Here is a 19,662-nt window from a genome sequence, read left to right as displayed (position 1 = left end):
TATTTCCACCGCCCCAAGATTTGTTGTTGCCCATCATGCTATAATTTGTTTGTTCCATGATTTTTCTAAACTATTTTTGGAAAGAATGTATTCTTGTCATGTTTTACCATGGAATTCTTGTTATTATAGCTTAGTGGTCAGCTACTGATATGAGAAACATTACCTTACATATAGCTGCAGTCAAAACAAAATAAAGAAAACAATACACATGCATATACTCAGAAAATGCCCTGGCCCTTGGGGAATTCTCTTCCCTAATGCCTTTAGGTTCCCTTTCAGAAACAAAGGATTGACACTCAGAAAAGAGGAATGACACCACTTAGTGGAAGAGATGGGATAAGGACCTAGAACCAGTGCAGTAGTGCTTTCCCATGGTACCCTTTGTTCTCCCTATTCAGAGTGAGTATTAGGACCAAAGTTCTCCACAACAGCTAGAGAAAATGGACTACAAAGAAACCACTGTAGTATCCTCTCCTCCTTGGTGAAGATTATTTCAATTTGGCTTTTCTCTCATTCCACACCCAGTCTTTCCTCCATGTTCAAGTACATATTTGGGATTATATTCGTATGGGCTTGCTTCAGCCATGGCTACCTAATGAAATTGTCATTCTCCTTGGCAGTCAGTCTATGTAAAATAGTTTCTTTGAAAAGTATCTAAGGTAAGGGCAAACAAAATGATTCATTGTAGCTACCTTTAAGTAATGGCAGGAGAGGAACACACAGGTGGGGGAGGGGTCTTCTGGTAAGGAGAATAGGGCTGGCATGAGAATGAGACAGTGCAATGCTTTGTTTCCACAGAGCTGAATATGTACCCAACCTCCAAATCAGTAATTAAAATGGAAAGTACCAAAGGAGATCCAACTTGGAAATAAGAGATCAGTAATCTGGGAAAGCAAAAGCCTTAATGGAGTGTGAGTCTCAGGGTCTGTGGAGGGTGATTTGGGAAGACAAATGCAGGTGTCCCAAAGTGAGCCCATCTTGGGTAGTGAGAAGAGTTCCTATGGGGAAGAAATGGAAACTAAAGCGAAACCTGTTGTGACCTAATAGAGGTGAGATTTGCCGGCAACAGAGCTGAAGACGATCCCCTCCCCCCACCGCCAGGACATCAGAGGGTGTGCTGCCCATTCCCACAGCAACCCCATGGGTAACATTGTTTCTGAGGTGCTTTGGGTAGAACTGAGATTGAGGAATGAGAGGAATGATCTCAAATGTGCTGGAGGACTGCCCTACTCTAGGGATAACTTGACCCAGGGGTAAGAAAATAGGACTCTCTTTTGAGCTCATCTGAGCAGGATCCACAAAACAGCAGGTACAGCTGGAAGAGACCAAAGCAGGAAACTTGTGAGGGGTGCATTGAAGACTGGGGCTACCTCCTGAGACTGGGCCAACCACCAATTTCATGGAGGTACAGTCCCCCAGGGGCCCATCTGACCCAGGAAATCTTGGTGGTAGCCCAAGTGAGGACTAACCAGGGCCTTGCCCTTGAGCAGCAAAGAGGCCATCAACAGGCCTCCCCCTCTGTAGGGGTGGGAGTAGAGATAGGATCATGACTTCTCAACACATCTAGTGCCTAGAAACAAGAAACACTGTGCCTGGAAGCAGATGAGCACTTTGCTATTAACCTGACCCCTGTTTTTCTGTACTATTTGAAAAGAGAGAAGATGGGGGCTCTAAAGATGTCCACTCCCCCACACTTGGCCAGGGCCCACACTCCAGAGCAGCCATAAGTCACCTTTGTGACATCACATGACTTAAGCAGTTGGTTGCCCCCCCACTGAGACTCTAGAATTTTGAGGACAGTATATACAGGGCATCACTGCTGTGACCAAAGGCATTTCTGACCCACTTTTGAAGTGATAGGATCCTGGGTAACAAGTGCTTTTTGATGTAGAGCATCAACATGGCTAATCAGAATACCTCTGAGATGCAAGAAGCCAAGCTGACCCCATCAGACGGATGGACAACCACCAATAATGGTCCAATATGATACATCCCCAGATCCTCATGTGGGTCCAAGGGAGGCTTTGGAGGGGCACAGGGACCAAGAAGAGAGCCCAGATCCAAGCCCCCAACACAACCCGCAACCACAGGACCCAAACCAAGGCACCACCAACGTGGAAGGAAACAACATTCTTCTTGGGCTGTCCTTCCCAAGAAAGCTTTGGAGACTAGTGGAGGATGACGCCTTCTCGTCTGTGGGCTGGAATGAAACAGAGACACCATGATCATTGATGAAAATCTTTTCCAGAGGGAGATTCTTTGCCGAAGGGGCGAGGAGCAAATCTTTGAATCGAAAAGCCTGAAGAGTTTCATCTGCTTCCTGAACCGCCATGTCTTTAGCAAAATATGCCCAGGCAACTCTTCAGTTTGCTCTGCAGGGAACAGGATGATGGTAATGTAGAAAGTCTTCCCATTTCCCATGTTCCTTGTTTCTCAAACATCGTCTTAGTGGACCCAGGAGAACGATATACCAAAAGGGCATGATTTCAGGGTCTAACCCTTTTTCGCATGATACAGTATTTACCAAAAGATGAGAAAGTATAGATTTTCATTTGAAACTATAGCCCCCTTAGAGATAACCTGCAGGGATGAGTAAAGACTCTGAGAGGCCAGTTAATGTCAAATTGGTATATTTTCTCAACAAGTGACTAAATTAATTAATGTTTCAGATCTACAGAAATTGCAATTTCCAGAGAGGCAAGACTTGGCTCCTCGAGAACATTACAACACAAGGCAACCAGATGACGCGCCTTTGTCCAGGGACCAGTGTCACCCCCCCCCCAAAGAGAAAGAAGAGGATGCCCCCACAAGACACTCCCCAAGAACACACCACAACAACGGCGGCAAAGAAGCCGAACAAAAGGCTCAGGAGACAGGCAAGAATGATTGGGGACCCAATGCCACCCAGGCATTCCAGTTCTCGGTTCCTCAGCCCATGGAGAGTGCCAGGGAGGTCCAGTGCCCAAGTGCAGCAAGTGGTTCAAGTGGGGAGGGCACTTCTGGTAGTGTCATGTTTGTGCCCATGTCTACTGCCAGAAGCAATGCCACAGGGGATCTGCTCCCTACCCCCGCAAATGAATTACTACAAGGTTCAGTGATGTCTTTGTACAACATCTCCTATTCTGCTCTGATTGCTGGCCTTTCAGACATAGCTCCACTGCAGGACCCTGACCAGGCTGAGGAGGAGTAGCATAGGGCTCCTCAGATAACAAGTGTTCACTGTGTGAGCAATTCAAGGACAATGCAGGCCCATAATGTCACAGGCTTTTTAATCATGAATCCATTTCTGCTTTAATAAGGAAAGACAAAAACTACCTGGTACAAAATAAACAATCCAATGAGAATTGTGAGTCCGTGTTCTTCTATTTCCATGCCACACACCTCATCAGATAAGCCAGAGGAGGCTAGAAATCCTGGCTCCAGACAGGCTTTTGTCCCAGTTGTCCTCGTTCATTTTCACACCCTTGGCAAGGAACTGGCTAGGGGGTCCTGAGGCAAGCCCAGGAAGATCTGGTCCCCTGAGCCTTGCCTACTGGACAAGAGACAGAACCACCTGGCTCCTGACCTTGGGGGAATCACCTTATATTAGTCACGCAACGTGAAATAAGAGGGTCTTTACTTTTGGGTCTCCCTATAATGCCAGGAAGTTCCTGATCAGCATCCGAGTGTTTCTAGCCCAAGTTTGAGGGGCCTAGCTGAGAGGCCCACCTAGAACCTGGGCCACCCCATCTGCTAAGCAGTGCACAACAGAGCCAGTCTGGCTCAGAAGATGGGCCATTCCAGTCAAAGCCTGGGAGAAAGCTAACAACCATTAGTAACCCTGCTAGAAGGGACTCAAAAAAAGATTGCCCACACAGTAAAACAGAAAGCTCTATCATCACTGTTCCATTGGAGCTGTATTTCAGATCTGTTGTTGGGTCATGAGGTAGTGATGTGACATGTGTAATGCATGCCCTTGTGAGCCCAGGGACATTTTTACAGCAGACCAGTCACTTGCCAGGGCAGACCAGCGCGTTCTTGAAAATTCTAGTGTCTCCTTCAAGGGACACGAGACCGTGCCTGGTTGGCCACCCTCTGGCAATGATTCAGTGACCACTCCCAGATCTTCCACAAGGTCCCCTGGATGCTGCTGAAATGTTCTCTGAGTTTGACCAGACCAGTGGTCAGCAAAACTCGGCTCACGAGCCACAGGTGGCTCTTTGGCCCCTTGAGTGTGGCTCTTCCACAAATACCAAGTGCGGGCATGCATATACAGTGCGATTGAAACTTCATGGCCCATGCGCAGAAGTCGGTTTTTTCGGTCTCGGCGAGTCTATTTTGAAGAAGTGGCATTAGAAGAAGTGGGGGGTGTCGGTCGGTTGGGTGGGAGATGGGAGACACAGCGCAGGCGGGCCGCGGGATACGCAGCATGGGGGAGGCATGCGCGATTCATGCACGAGTTGAGTGAGCCAGTCAGTCAGCAGTCTCATTGTGCAGTGGTTAGTGCTAGTCCTGTCCGCAAATCACGCGCGTGTGATTTGAGTAGGTACAAAAGTACCTACTCAAAGCATAAAGTTACCTTTATTTTTCCAACCAGCTGCAAATCCTACAGGTATTTTTGTCATCAATTTAAGAATTGTAATTCTTTTGTGTTGGTGGCTTTATTATTATAAAATGAAACATTTTTTAGGTGCCCTGTTTGAGATGGCTACAAAGAAGAAGCAAAGAAAAACGGAAGACGAAAACCGCGAATTTAAAGTTGAATTTAAAGTTGAATGTACATACCAATATAGTTTAACGTTTAAAAAATTTGGCTCTCAAAAGAAATTTCAATCGTTGTACTGTTGATATTTGACTCTGTTGACTAATGAGTTTGCCAACCACTGGACCAGACCAAGAGAGGGAAAACGTGTAAAGGAGTCCCGAACACTAACCACTTCTAAAACATTTCTCTTTGTACAACCCAGGAATGAGCAGAACCAAAAAGAGTGACAGCACCAAGATATTGCCTGGCAGCTTTCCCTTTTCCCTAAAGGTCAGAGTCCTTGAGACAGTCAGTGAGCCCAGAGAGGCATCTCAGGAGGACAGTCGCCTAGATCTGGGCACAGCAATCTGTTGCCCTGTGAGACAGCATGGAGGGACCCAGAGGCTACTATGCTAAGTGGAATAAGCCAGAAAGGCAAGTATCACACGATCTCTCTCCTATGTGGGGTGTAAAGAGCAAACTAAACTGATGAACAAAATAGATCCTGAGACTTAGAAGCCTGGAACAGATTGTTAAATCTCAGAGGAGAAGCGCGGGTGGGTGGGAAGAGATGGAGTAAAGAACTTGGGTGCATAACCCATGGACACAGGCAATAGTGTAGTGAAGGCCTGGGGCAGGGGCTGGTTCCGGCTGGAAGGGGTCCATGAGGAATAGGGGACCTCTGTAACACTGTTGGCAATGAAGACAACAACAAGAAAGGCGGGCTTAGGTAGGAGGGGGACAGTGGTCTTTGGGACAGGAGTCCACCATTGGCCCAGGTCAGGGGACTCGGGAATCAATCCTTTCCTTTCTCGGCAGCACCCGCCCCCTGCTTTTGGCTGTCCTTGAGGCAGGCAGCAGAACCTCCGATTCTGTTCGGGTCCACCTGCCTTCCAGGACGGGCCTCAGGCGGGGACATCCATCAAGAGCAGGGCTTCTGGTTAGCAGAGGGGGGCAGAAGCTGCCTAGAGTCAGGGTGAGCAGCGGGGGCGGAAGAGACCCTGCCCCCACCACAGGCTCAACATGGAAGGGCTTCTGGGACGCGGACCACACACGCCTCATCCGGGTCTCAGAGACGCTGCCTGAGCTCGTTCCTCACTTCCGCATCCGGGTCTCTGAGACCCTGGGGATGCCCAGGAGATCCTAAACACAGTCACATCCCGAGGGCGGCCCGGGACCCGCCCGAGTCCAGGTGAGGGTGCCCGGGAAGGCGAGGGACCCCGGGCCCTGGGACAACGGTTTCCGTCCTGGGAGGCCCCTGGGGGTGGCCACACGCGGCCGGTCGTGGTTGGCGCAGCCAGGTCAGGGGACTCGGGGGTGAGGGGCGAGGCGCGTCCCTCCACAGGGCCCAGGCGGGCCCAGGGCCTCCAGGGTCCATGTGGCGGGCGGCTGCGTGGGAGAAGGCCCGAGACCACCCGGGTCCCGCAGACGGGGCTGGACCCAGGGCCCCTGCCGTCAGGCGCAGAGCCAGCCCCAGGCCCGCAGGGGGTGAAGCCCACAGCGGTAGGCAGCCTCTGTGACCTTCCCGTGGGCTCCCATGACGCGGGCCTTGCGGGGCTTGGCGGGGTGGGGCGGACCTCACCTGGGCTGAGGCGGGCCGGGCCCTGCGGGAGTCCCGGTGAGCACCCGGGTCCCACCGCACCGCAGCGGGAAGCTGCACAGGTGCCCCTGCTGTCCTCCGCGAGGGGCCCCGTGGCGGGTGGCCATGCGGGGTGTCCGGACTGCACAGCGGGGGCTGGGAAGGGGCGGTGGTAAGGAGCTGGGCCTCTCCTCCGCATGGAGGCCAAAGCAGCTTCCCAGAGTCCCGGTCAGCTCGCAGTTGGGGATGGGAGGACCCCAGACCCTCACAGAGCCAGCCCGCAGGACTCGGGAGGGGGACACGCGGGACATTACCTGACCTCCGCAGGCGGGTCTGAGAGTCTGTGGGGGTGGCTGTGAGGATGAGGACCCCCGTCAGCACAGGGCGGGGGCCATGTGGGAGGATGACCACACCCCCTTCCTCCCTTCCGCTTCCAGTCCCGGTCTCAGAGACTCTGGGGGTTCAGTACAGGGAGGAGGACCCCATCTCACAGATGGTGGGCCAGGGACCCTGGAAGCTGGACCAGAGTCAGTCCTGGTCTCAGAGACTCTGGGGGTTCCGTACAGGGAGGAGGACCCCCATCTCGGCAGATGGTGGGCCAGGGACCCTGGAAGCTGGACCAGAGTCAGTCCTGGTCTCAGAGACTCTGGGGGTTCCGTAAGGGAGGAGGACCCCATCTCGCAGATGGTGGGCCAGGGACCCTGGAACCTAGACCAGAGTCAGTCCCGGTCTCAGAGACTCTGGGGGTTCCGTACAGGGAGGAGGACCCCATCTCGGCAGATGGTGGGCCAGGGACCCTGGAACTTAGACCAGAGTCAGTCCCGGTCTCAGAGACTCTGGGGGTTCCGTACAGGGAGGAGGACCCCATCTCGGCAGATGGTGGGCCAGGGACCCTGGAACCTAGACCAGAGTCAGTCCCGGTCCTAGAGACTCTGGGGGTTCAGTACAGGGAGGAGGACCCCATCTCGCAGATGGTGGGCCAGGGACCCTGGAACCTAGACCAGAGTCAGTCCCGGTCTCAGAGACTCTGGGGGTTCCGTACAGGGAGGAGGACCCCATCTCGGCAGATGGTGGGCCAGGGACCCTGGAACCTAGATCAGAGTCAGTCCCGGTCTCAGAGACTCTGGGGGTTCTGTACGGGGAGGAGGACCCCATCTCGCAGATGGTGGGCCAGGGACCTGCCAGAGTTGAGGTGAGGACCCTGAGGCAGGACGCAGGGACCCTGGAAACCAAACCAGAGTCAGTGCTGGGATCCCGCTGGAGGATGACCACACACAGCTTGTGCTGACTTGCACCCCCGGGTCGGTACCGGGAACAATACTTGAGAACGGCAGAGGGTGGGCCCAGGGCCCTCCACGGTCCATCGGCCAGGCCTCGTGGAGGATGATCCTAGGGGGCATTTCCTCATTGGTGCATCTGGGTCTGACAGTCTGGGGCTTGGGTTTAAAGAGCAGGACCTCACACCAGCAGAGGGTGGGGCCAGCACCTGCCAGAGTCAAGGGAGGTTCCTAAGGGAGAACTGAGGGAACCTTGGATCCCACCACAGTGGGAACCCCACAGATGCCCGCACTTGCTCTCAGCCCTGGGATTTCTGGAATCGCTTTCCCATGGCTTCTCCCCCTCCCTTTGCTCTCAGGAAGGTGAAAGAGGTGGGACCTTACACAAAGGGTGAGGCGTATGGACAGCAGAGCCAGGACACTCGGGCACTGCAGGTGGCCAAGCTATTGGCCATGCGGGAGGAAGGATGGGGAATTGTCCTCCAGAACAAATGTGGACCTCACGGACAGGCACCCCACTTCCGCTTTCAGCTCTGACACACCAGGCAGGGCTGTCCAACTGAGAGCGCTCTGATGTGGCGGGGGGGAGGGGGGGGCAGGCTCAGGTCGGTGAGAGACCTGGACTGAGGGGAGCACATGCAGGTCAGCAAAGGAGGAGGGGGAGGTGGCCCGGGCCCTGACCTCTTTGCAGGTGAGCAATCTGAGGAAAGACAGAAGGACCCCTAATGCTCCTCCCCTGCTCCCGAGTCTTGCTGTCTCTTTTCAAGGTTCAGCTGAGGACTGAGGAAACCCCTCACATCACAACAGGGGGAGTCCCAGCCTTACTTTGCCACTTCTGTCAGCCACGAGAGAAAGTGGAACATGGTGGCTAGCCGTGCTGTCCCTCACGTCCTCCACCAGTGACTCAGGAAGGTGAGCTTTTCTGTCTGAAGGTAAGTGGCATCCGGTCAGCACAGGAAGTTATCCAAGACCCTGTCAGATGTCACAGTTAGGACTGAGGGGACTCCCCGTCCCAGGACAGATAGACCCCACAGAGTTTGGCCATGTCATACTGTATCCCGTGGGAGGTTCTGGGCAGCTGTGGTCTGTTGCGGGGCCCGCTCACTTTCTTCTGTTCAGTTTCAGGGGTATGTAGCCTTGTTCTGAGAGTTTAGCCTCAGGTCCAGCAAGGGGAGGTTCCAGGCCCTGCCAGGGGAAAGGAGAGGACGCTGAGGGAGGACACAGGAGACCATCCAGCCCAGAAGAGTGGGGACCTCACAGCATCCTGGCCTCCCTCTTGTCAGCACTGGAGGCCCATGGCTGTGCATGCCACCTGCACACTGAGGTGTTTCCTCCTTTCCTCTTACAGGTGCTCCAGGAACCAGGAGATAAAGGCCTGGGTCTGAGGCACAAAACACAGGTCACAGAGCAGAGGAGGTCCAGGCAGTGCCAGCAGTCAAGGTGAGGTGCCTGCCCTGACCTAGAATGGGTCCCTAGGGTCTCCCCCATGCCAGAATAGATGAGAACTCCCTCAGTACCCGACCCCACCCCACTGCCAGCCACAGAGCCCTGGCCTATGCCGACTCTACCCCGAAGAACCATCGGACTTCCTCATTCAGGATCTTAGGGGACAGGCCACCCAGGAGGAGAGACCCCAGTGAGGCCCAAGAGCACCCCTAAAGAGGAGACCTGTACTCCCACTTTCTCACAGCTGCCAAGGGTGTACTCAGCTGAGGCCACTTACCCTTCCTCTCTCCCCCAGGCTTGTGAGTCCTCATTGCGCCCCTCCTGCCCGCACTCCTGTGGCTGCCTGACATCAGTCATCATGCCTCGAGTTCCAAAGCGACGACGCTACAAGCTTGAGATTCCCGTGTCTGTGGAAGAGGATTCTTCCTCCTCCTCCTCCACTTGCTCCTCTTCTTTTCCTTCCTCTTTCTCCTCCTCCTCCTCTTCCTCTTCCCATCCTCTGCTTTCAAGTAACCCAAGCACCTCATATGAGGAAGAGAAGGAGGAGGAAGAGGAGGAGGAGGAGGAGGAGAAGGAGGAGGAGGAGGAGGAGAAGGAGGAGGAGGAGGAAGAAGAGGAGCTGGAAGAGAAGGAGGAGGAGGAGGAGGAGGAGGAGGAGAAGGACGAGGAGGAGGTGGAGGAGGAGGAGGAGGAAGAGGAGGAGGAGGAGGAGGAGGAGGAGAAGGACCAGGAGGAGGTGGAGGAGGAGGAGGAGGAGGAAGAGGAGAGGGAGGAGGGGGAAGAGGAGGAGGAGGAGGGGGAGGAGGAGGAGGAAGAGGATGAGAGGGAGGAAAAGGAGGAAGAGGAGGAGGTGGAGGTGGTTCCTGCTGCTGCTGGGGCACCGAGTTCTCCCCTGAGCTCTCCAAGTGCCTATGCCTCCCCTACTGCCTTTGCCACTGCTGCTCTCTTGAGGCAATCCAGCAGCGAAGAAGGGGAGGGTCCGAGTACCTCCTGGGCCCTGCCAGGCCCAGAGTCCTTGCCCAAAGACGTGATTAATGATAAGGTAGCTGATCTGGTGGAGTTCCTGCTCCTGAAGTATCGCACAAAGGAGCTGACCACAAAGGCAGAAATGCTGAGTAGCATCATCAGAGAGCACCAGGACCACTTTGCTGTAATCTTTAGGGAGGCCTCTGAGTGCATGCAGCTGGTTTATGGCATTAATGTGAAGGAAATGGACCCCACCAGCCACACCTATGCCCTAGTCACCAACCTGGGCCTCACCTATGATGGGATGGTGAGCGATGAGCACAGTATGCCCAAGACTGGCCTTCTGATACTCATCCTTACTATAATCTTCTCGGAGGATGATTGTGTCCCCGAAGAGAAGATATGGGAAGCACTGAATGCCATGGGGGTGCATGCTGGGATGGAGCATAGCATCTATGGGGAGCCCAGGGAGCTCCTCACCAGAGTTTGGGTGCAGGAACAGTACCTGGAGTACCGGCAGGTGCCCAACAGCGATCCTGCACGGTACGAGTTCCTGTGGGGTCCCAGGGCCCATGCTGAGACCACCAAGTTGAAAGTCCTGGAGTTTTTGGCCCAGGTCAATGGGTGTGACCCCAGATCCTACACACACTGGTATCAGGAGGCTTTGAGAGAGGAGGAACAGAGAGCCCAGGCCAGAGTTAGCACCACAGATGATACTACTGCCATGGCCAGTGCAAGCTCTTCTGCCATGGCCAGTAGCTTCTTCCCTGAGTGAAATCCAGGGCAGATTTCTTTACTTTGTGTTTTAGGACGGCAGTCGTGATCTAAGCACTTAGTGCAGGGCCTGACTGGGGATGAGGGAATCATAGTGAATGACATCTTTGTGTCTCTGTTCCATTGGGGTGACTTAGAAATGTATCTTCTTTTATTTTTGGTATTTTAAAATGTTACTTTAAGTAGAATGTTTATTAGCTTCAGAACCTAACTTTACAAATCACACAGGTCACACATTTATTGTTATTTAACTAAAGAGAAAGCGCTTTGCTATTTTGTAAAACTAATTAGGAATCTGTCATTTTATTTGTACTCTGTAACAAGATAATATGGAATTGGAATCGTATATTTTTAATGTGAAAGAACTTAGCTGTAAAACAGATAAAATAGTTAATTTTTGAATTCTTGTATCATACACACACACAAACACACACACAAACCTGGATTTTCTTAGCTTATTCAAGAATGTAGAAAAATAAACAGTGAAAAAATAAACCTTCTCACTGGTTCATGTACACCCTAAACATTCATTGAGCCTCTGTCCTCACAGGGAAAGGCACCCCAGCCAGAGAGAGGGAGGGAATGCAGAGGAGAGGAGCTGTGCACAGGCACTGGCAGGACACTGGGTTGGGAAGGGAGTGAACTGGAGGCAGCTTTTGTCCCCTGGACTTCGTCTTTGAGAGTGGGTATGTTTTCATAAACATGAGGACATAATAGCTGGAGTGTTTATGTCCTTTTAGACAGGAGGGGAGAGTCAACCAGAGTGGGGGGTGTCTCATGTGGAGTGCAGTACTGAACTCAGGCCCTATGATGATGATGTATAGCCAGCGGTTGTGACTGTCCTGTTCCGGGCCAGGTACTCAGCCCCGTGGAATTCAATCTCTGCCAGGTACTAGGTCCCCTTCTCCAGGTAAAAGGCAAGGACAGTGGTGGGGGCTCTGTCCTTGCAGTCAGGGCTCCCATGATCATGGGCCATCTAGTCATCCTTCTGTGCAACCTTCTCCACTGTAGACTGGGGTGACAGTGGCACTGCCCTTACCCCCATTATTTGAGGATTGAATTCTAGGATTCTTGGGTCATGCCCATCCCACGGTCTGTAAGGGGGTGGTGTGTGGGTAGTGGTGCCAATTCTTCCTGCTCCTGTTATTCCTTCTGCAGGCTCAGGTGGGGGCCAGGAGTGTCTACTGACAGCAGATAGGAGTGGTGCAGCCAGGATATAGAGGAGGGTGGCTCCCCAAGGGGTCCGAGGGAGACACCTGGCAGGATGATCTGAGCTCACACGGTGTCCCAGGGCCCAGCTGAGGTTGGATCCCAAGGATTTACAATCAGGAGCCTTCGAAGAGGGTCCGGGGTGCCTTGGGACTGTAGCGCCATGGGGTGAAAAGAGGAGGCAGCAGACAGTGAGCGGGGGGGTGAGGGTGAGGAAAAGAAGCAAAGCCCAGGAGGGTCTTTGCTGGGAGAGGACTAGAACCCACTCACCCGGTGTGAAGCCAAAGCTCCCGTTCTCCCACATCTGTGCTCCCCTGGTCTCAGTGACCTTCTTTGTGGAACTGAACACACCCTGTCCTGAGTGCCTCTCCTTACCTGTCGCCACCTTCTTCCTTGAGCTCCCCAAAGACTCCATCTGATGGACGAGGCATCTGCATCACCAGCCCTTTCCATGGGGCCTGGCAGCTGAGTGCGTGGGGATAGGAAGAAGAAGCCAACACTCTCTGCTCTCCCACCATCCCTGTCAGTGGGGTTCCAGGGCCCCAGGGGACATTGTGGGGAGAGGTCAGCCCACAGACCATGAACACGGAGGGCTGATGCATGATGCTTATTGACAGTCACACTTCTGGGTTTCCACAGGCCACGTGAGGCCCACGGACCTCTGGGGAGATGGAGTTCTCCTGCCTCTCCTGGCAGCCTTATGCAGGCTTGGTCTTAAATGGGGCCATGACTCTGGTGACTCGTTGGCGACACTACTGAGCCGCCACAGGAACTGCACCATCGCCATCCACATTGCTCACAGGGACTGGGAAGAGCCCTCTGGCTGGAGCTGCTGCTGGAGAGGCTGGGGTGGAACCCCATGCAGATTCAGGCTCTGCTCCCAAAGGGAGAAGTATGGGAGAGGAGTGAGCGCTGGCAAGGCCTGACACCCCGAGAGCTGCTCACACCCCTCCAAGAGGACCCCCAGGACCTTGCTCAGGAGTTTGGGGCTTGTTTTGCTTTGAACCTGTGGCAGTGGGGCTGTGGTTTGTGTAAGCAGCACACCTTCAAAGGGGCAGCAAGGGGCCCAGGCTGGGGTTCCGAGGGCGGAGTTCCTACGACCCGGGTGAACCCTTCTGTCCACACTGGGCCTCAGTTCCCATTGCTGATCTGAGAGGCAGGGACAGGTCCAAGTCTGCATGTGGTGTTGCCTATATGCCCACATGTGTGTTTATGTGTGTAGACGCATGTGTGTTTGCGTGACAGTCCAGAGGAGGCTGCACAGCACACAGAGAGGGTCAGGTGGCCTCCAGACTCAGGCTGTCTGCCTGACTTCACACACCTGCCCCACCCCCACAGCCCATAGCATCCTGGGCCTTTTCGCTCAACCCTCAGTGGTTGAGGTCCCACACCAGCTTCTTGCACCTGGTGAAGAGCTTGGGACCTGATTGCCTGTGGGTTCCCCACAGCAGCTGGGGCCCTTCTGACCTGTAGGTGCTGCCCCCAGCAGCCGGGCTGGGACCTGCCCAGTAGTGCACCAGGCTCTGTCCTCCTCATTTCCCTCTTTCCCAGGGCCTCACCCAGGGTTCCCTGAGCAGAGTTTGACACATCGGAAGTGCTCAGTCAGAGGGACCCAGCTCACTCCATGACCCTTTGGTGAAATCAGCTTACCCCGTAGTGGGTGTAACTCTGAATAACCCTTTTCTCTCACAGGAAGCCTTTGGTTTATGGAAGGAAAAAACGTCTCAATGCTTCTCTCGTGGTTCCCAGGGCTCCTTGACATGGGGGAATCTTTGCAGGCCCAGTAAACGCAGCTCCTGTGGAGGTTGTGGAACTGGAAAAGCAGGCTGTACTGACCAACCTGAAGCAGAAGTACCCAAGGGCACTTTCAAACCCCAGGTGGTTACTGGAGCCCATACCCAGGAAAGGGGGAAAGGATATCTTCCAGGTAGGCATCCCACAGCACCTGTCCCCTAAGGGCAGGAGGACTCCACAGGAAGGTCACCGAGAATCCAGCTGAATCATGACCATCAACGGGCCATCATGCCGCAGATGTAGAACTGAATTGGCACCACCATGGAGAGCACTACCCACCATCTGCTGTTCACGTAAACAGATTTCTGTGCCCAGATGTAGGGGACTGTCCTTGTGAGATGCCTCTCTGGGCTCATTGACTGTGTCAAGGACTCTGACCTTTAGGGAAAAGGGAAAGCTGCTAGGAAATATCTTGGTGCTATCACTCTTTTTGGTCCTGCTCATTCCTAGGTTTTACAGAGAAAAATGCTTTAGGAGACGTGGTTATTATTTGGGACTCCCGTCTCTTTGTTCTGCTCAAACTCAGAGAACACTTCAGTAGCACCCAGGGGTCCTTGTGGGTGGTCTGGGAGCGGGCACTGAATGATTGCCAGAGGGTGACCAGCTAGGCATGGCCTCATTCACGGTAAAAAAGACATCAGACTTTGAAACAAAGCGCTGTCTCTCCTGGCACGTCACTGGTCTGCTGTAAAAGTGTCCCTGGGCTCATGAGGGCTTGTGTTACACATGTCACATAGCTACCTCGTGACCCAAGAACAGATCTGAAGTACAGCTCTGATGGAAAAGTGATGGGTAGAGGGTTGTTTTTGTTTTTCTCTGTGGGCAATCTTTAATTTATTTGGGTCCCTTCTAGCAGGGTTAGTAATGGTTGTTAGTGGTGAGGATGATGGGCTTTCTCCCAGGCGTTGACTGGAATGGCCCATCTTCTGAGCCAGACTGCCTCTGTCATACACCGCTTAGCAGATGGAGTGGCCAGGTTCTAGGTGGGCCTCTCTGCAAGGCCTCTGGAACTTGGGCTAGAGACACTCAGACGCTGATCAGAAACTTCCTGGCATCATAGAGGGGCCCGTGAATAAAGACTCTCCTGTTTCAAGTTGCATGACTAATGTAAGGTGATTCCACCAAGGTCAGGAGCCAGGTGGTTCTTGTCCTGTCCAGTAGGCAAGGCTCAGGGGACCAGATCTTCCTGGGCTTGCCTCAGGACTAACTAGCCAGTTCCTTGGCTGAGTATGTGAAAAGGAAAGAGGACAATGGGAACAAAAGCCTGTCCAGGACAGGATTTCTAGTCTCCTCAGGCTCATCTGACGAGGTGTGTGGCACAGAAACAGAAGAACAAGGATTCACAATTATCGTTGGGCTGTTTATTTTCTTCCATGTAGTTTTGCCTCTCTTTATTAAAGCCTACATGGACTCGTGGGTACAAACTGGTGATTGTTTTCTGTCACCTGTGATCTTATAGGCCTGCATTGCCCTTGAACTGCTCACAGAGTGAACAGTTGCCATATACGGAGTCCTCCCCCTCCTGCTAGTACTTATCAGGTTCCTTGGGCTGGGTCATGACTGAAAGGGCAGCCATCACCATATAAATAGCAGGTGCTGTACAAATACCTCATCAAATCATATAGGGTGTGATTTAGGGGGCTAGAGGTCAGAGCCCCTGTGCCCTCTGTTCAGGCAGTAGCCAGGGTAACAAGCATGCCATTCTCAGATATGCCCTGCCCACTTGGGCCACCTGCCTCACTCGCCCACCGGACCTCAATGGCACTGTTCCTGGGCCACAGAACTGAGAACTTGAATGAGCGGATGGCACTGGGTCCCTGAGGATTGCGTGATTTCCTCTAAGCCTTTTGCTCAACTTCTTTGATGCCTTTTTTATGCAGAATTCTTGCTGAGTGTCTGGTAGGGGGCAGCCTCTTGTTTCTCTGGGGAGGGGTTGATTCATCTGGTTTCCTTTTGTCTTGATGTTCTGGATGAGCTAAGGCTTGTCTTTCTGGAAATTGCTGTATCTGTACACCTGAAACAAATTTAATTCAGTAATTCTGGGAGAAAATATATATCTATTTGACATTAACTAGCCTCTCAGAATCTTTAGGCATCCCTGCAGGTTATCTCTAAGGGGGTTATAGTTTCATATGGAAATGTATACTTTCTCATCTTTGGAAAAATACTGTCTCATGTGAAAAAGAGTTATCCCCTGAAATGGAAGCCTTTCAGTATATCATCTTCTGGGTCTACTAGGAAGATGTTTGAGTAACAGAGAACATGGAGCATGGGAGGACTTTCTACTTTACCATCATCCTGTTCCCTGGAGAGGAAACTGGAGAGTTGCCTGGGCATATTTTGCTGAATCAGACTCATCAAGCGGATGGATAAAAGTCTTCAGGCTGTCAGATTCAAATATTTGTTCCTTGCCCCTTCAGCGAAAAAACTCACATTGGAAAAGATCTTTCTTTTATTTTTTTTTAAACTGTTTAATGTATTACAAATAGTAGTACTTATGTCTCCTTTTTCCCCCCACCATTGACCTTCCCTCGGCCCCTTAACCACCCCCGCCCCAGCACATGCCCTCATTTTCCCAGTGTCTTTTGTACATTGGTTATGCTTATATGCATGCATACAAGTCCTTCAGTTGATCTCTTACCTCCCCCGCCCCCACACTCCCCAGCCTTCCTGCTGTAATTTGACAGTCTGTTCCATGCTTCTCTGCCTCTGTATCTATCTTTTCATTCATCAGGTTATAATGTTCTTTATTATCCATAAATGAGTGAGATCATGTGGCATCTTTCTTTCACTGCCTGGCTTATTTCACTTAGAACAATGCTCTGCAGTTCCATCCATGCTGCTGCAAATGGTAAGAATTCCTTCTTTTTTATAGCAGTGTAGTATTCCATTGTGTAGATGTACCATGGTTTTCTAATCCACTCATCTGCTGGTGGGCATTTAGGCTGTTTCCAAATCTTAGCTATTGTAAATTGTGATGCTGTGAACATAGAGGTGCATATATCCTCTCTGATTGGTGTTTCTGGTTTCTTAAGATATATTCCTAGAAGTGGGATTACTGGGTCAAATGGCAGTTCCATTTTTAACTTTTTGAGGAAACACCATACTGTTTTCCACTGGCTGTACCAATGCATTCCCACCAGCAGTGAAGAAGGGTTCCTTTTTCTCCTTATCCTCTCCAGCACTTGTCGTTTGTTGATGATAGCCATTCTGACAGGTGTAAGGTGATACCTCATTGTAGTTTTGATTTGCATCTCTCAGATGATTAGTGATTTTGAGCATATTTTCATGTTTCTTTTGGCTTTCTGAATGTCCTCTTTCAAAAAATGTCTATTTAGGTCCTTTGCCCATTTTTTGACTAGATTGTTTATCTACCTTTTGTTAAGTTGTATGAGCTCCTTGGAAATGTTGGAGTTTAAACCCTTATCGGAGATAACATTGGCAAATATGTTCTCCCATGCAGTGGACTTTCTTGTTGTTTTGTTGATGGTTTCTTTTGTTGTGCAGAAGCTTTTTATTTTCATGTAGTCCCATTGGTTTATTTTCTCCTTAGTCTCTCTTGCCCTAGGATCTGTGTCTGTAAAGATATTACTACGATACATGTCTGCAATTTTGCTGCCTATGGAGTCTTATAGGATTTTTATGGTTTCCCATCTTACATTCAAGTCCTTTAGCCATTTTGAGTTTGTTTTGTGTATGGTGTAAGTTGGTGATCTAGTTTCATTTTCTTTTTTGGATGTATCTGATCAAATTTCCCAGCACCATTTATTAAAGAGGCTGTTTTGACTCCATTGTATGCTCTTGCCTCCTTTTTCAAATATTAATGGAGTATAATGGCTTGAGTCAATTTCTGGGTCCTCTATTCTGTTCCATTGGTCTATATGTCTGTTCTTGTGCCAGTACCAGACAGTTTTGAAAACCGTGGCTTGGTAATATTGTTTGACGTCTGGTATTGTGATCCCTCCAACTTTGTTCTTCTTTCTTAGGATAGCTGTGACAATTCGGGGTCTTTTTTCATTCCAGATGAATTTTTGGAGAGTTTGTTCTAGATCTTTGAAATATGCCATTGGTATTTTAATAGGTATTGCATTGAATCTATAGATTGCTTTAGGTAGTATGGACATTTTAATGATGTTGATTCTACCAATCCATGAACATAGTATGTTCTTCCATTTGTTTATGTCTTCCTCTATCTCTATCTTCAATGTCCTGTAGTTTTCTGAGTACAGGTCTCTTACATCCTTGGTTAAGTTTATTCCTAAGTATCTTAATTTTTTTGGTGCGATGGTAAATGGGATTGTTTCTTTCATTTCTCTTTCTGTGAGTTCACTATTGGTTTATAAAAAGGCCATAGATTTCTGAGTGTAATTTTGTACCCTGCTACATTGCGAAATTTATTTATTAGGTCTAGTAGTTTTTTGATGGAGTCTTTGGGATTTTCTATGTATAGTATCATATCATCTGAAAATAAGGACAGTTTTACTTCTTTTCCAATTTGGATGCCTTTTATTTCTTCTTCTTGTATGAACGCTATGGCTAGTACTTCTTGTACTATGTCAAATAGGAGTGGTGAAAGTGGGCATCCTTGTCTTGTTCCTGTTCTTAGGGGAAATGATTTTAGTTTTTGCCCATTGAGTATGGTTTGCCATATAGGGCTTTTATTACGTTGAGGTATGATCCTTCTATTCCCACTTTGCTGTGAGTTTTTATCAAGAAAGGGTGTTGGATTTTGTCAAATGCTTTTTCTGCATCAATTGATATGATTATGTGGTTTTTGTCTCTTCGTTTTTTTTATATGATGTTTCACATTTAGTGACTTGCGAATGTGGAACCATCCTTGCATCCCTGGAATAAGTCCCACTGGTCATGGTGTAGGATCTTTCAAATGTATTGCTGAATCTGATTTTCTAGAATTTTGTTGAGGATTTTAGCATCTATGCTCATTAAGGATATTGGCCTCTAAGTCTTTTTTTTGTGGTTTTTTTATCTGATTTTAGGATTAGGGTGATGCTGGCTTCACAGAAAGAGCTTGGAAGTGTGCCTTCCTCTTGAATTTTTTGGAATAGTCTGAGGAGGATAGGTTTTAGTTGTTCTTTGAATACTTGGTAGAACTCCCCTCTAAAGCTGTGCGGACCAGGGCTTTTGTTTGCTGGAAAATTTTTTATTGCTGTTTCAATTTCTTTGGTTGTTATCGGCCTATTCAGGTTTTTTTATTCTTCTTGGTTGAGTTTTGGGAGCTTGCATTTTTCTAAGAATATGTCCATTTCATCTAGGTTGTGATTTTGTTGGAATAGAGTTGTCCATAGTATTTTTTCATAATCGTTTGTATTTCTGTGAGATCAGTTGTTATTTCACATCTTTTACTTCTGATTTTGTTTAGCTGGGTCCTCTAGCTTTGCTTCTTGGTGAGCCTGGCTAGCGGTGCATCAATCTTGTTTATCCTTTCAAAGAACCAGCTCTTGGTTTTGTTGTCTTTTGTATTGTTTTTTTGGTCTCTATGTCATTAATCTCCACTCTGATCTTTATTATTTCCTTCCTTCTGCTTACACTGGGCTTCTCTTCTTGCTCTCTTGCTCTTTGAGTTGTAAGGTTAGATAATTTATTACCATTGTTTCTTGTTTTTTGAGGTAGAATTGTAGAGATATGAACTTCCCTCTCAAGACTGCATTCAATGTGTCCCTTAGATTTTAGATTGCTGTATTTTCATTGTCGATTGTTACCATGATGCTTTTTATTTCTTCTTTGATCTCTCTGGTAACCCAGTCATTGTTCAATAGCATGCTATTTAGCCTCCAGGTGTTTGATTTTTTTATTGTTTTTTTTTATTGTAGTTGATTCCTAGTTTTATGCCATTGTGGTCTGAGAAGATGCTTTTTTTTTGTTTTGTTTTGTTT

At 50.1% G+C, this 19,662-nt stretch overlaps 1 protein-coding gene and 1 pseudogene across 2 annotated transcripts in view; both read left to right on the top strand.

Moving 5' to 3' along the window:
- The window catches only part of LOC308511900 (melanoma-associated antigen 10-like), a gene marked incomplete at both ends in the record, with an annotated part of 33,120 nt that extends 22,354 nt beyond the window's left edge, over window positions 1–10,766 (top strand). The window contains 2 exons of the mRNA XM_081081735.1: window positions 8,928–9,019; window positions 9,977–10,766. Coding sequence (XP_080937861.1) covers window positions 8,928–9,019; window positions 9,977–10,766 — 882 coding nt within the window. The remainder of the gene's footprint in view (window positions 1–8,927; window positions 9,020–9,976) is intronic.
- Window positions 10,767–12,643: 1,877 nt separating this feature from the next.
- On the top strand, window positions 12,644–13,973 carry LOC308511898 (protein EOLA1-like; annotated as a pseudogene). Its single transcript has 2 exons — window positions 12,644–12,889; window positions 13,724–13,973. The product of its transcript is annotated as a protein EOLA1-like (transcript).
- Window positions 13,974–19,662: the final 5,689 nt, after the last annotated feature.

The sequence above is a fragment of the Myotis nattereri genome (genome assembly GCF_964212035.1).
Source record: "Myotis nattereri genome assembly, chromosome: X".
NCBI lineage: Eukaryota > Metazoa > Chordata > Mammalia > Chiroptera > Vespertilionidae > Myotis > Myotis nattereri.
This window is presented reverse-complemented; position numbering and strand designations above follow the sequence as displayed.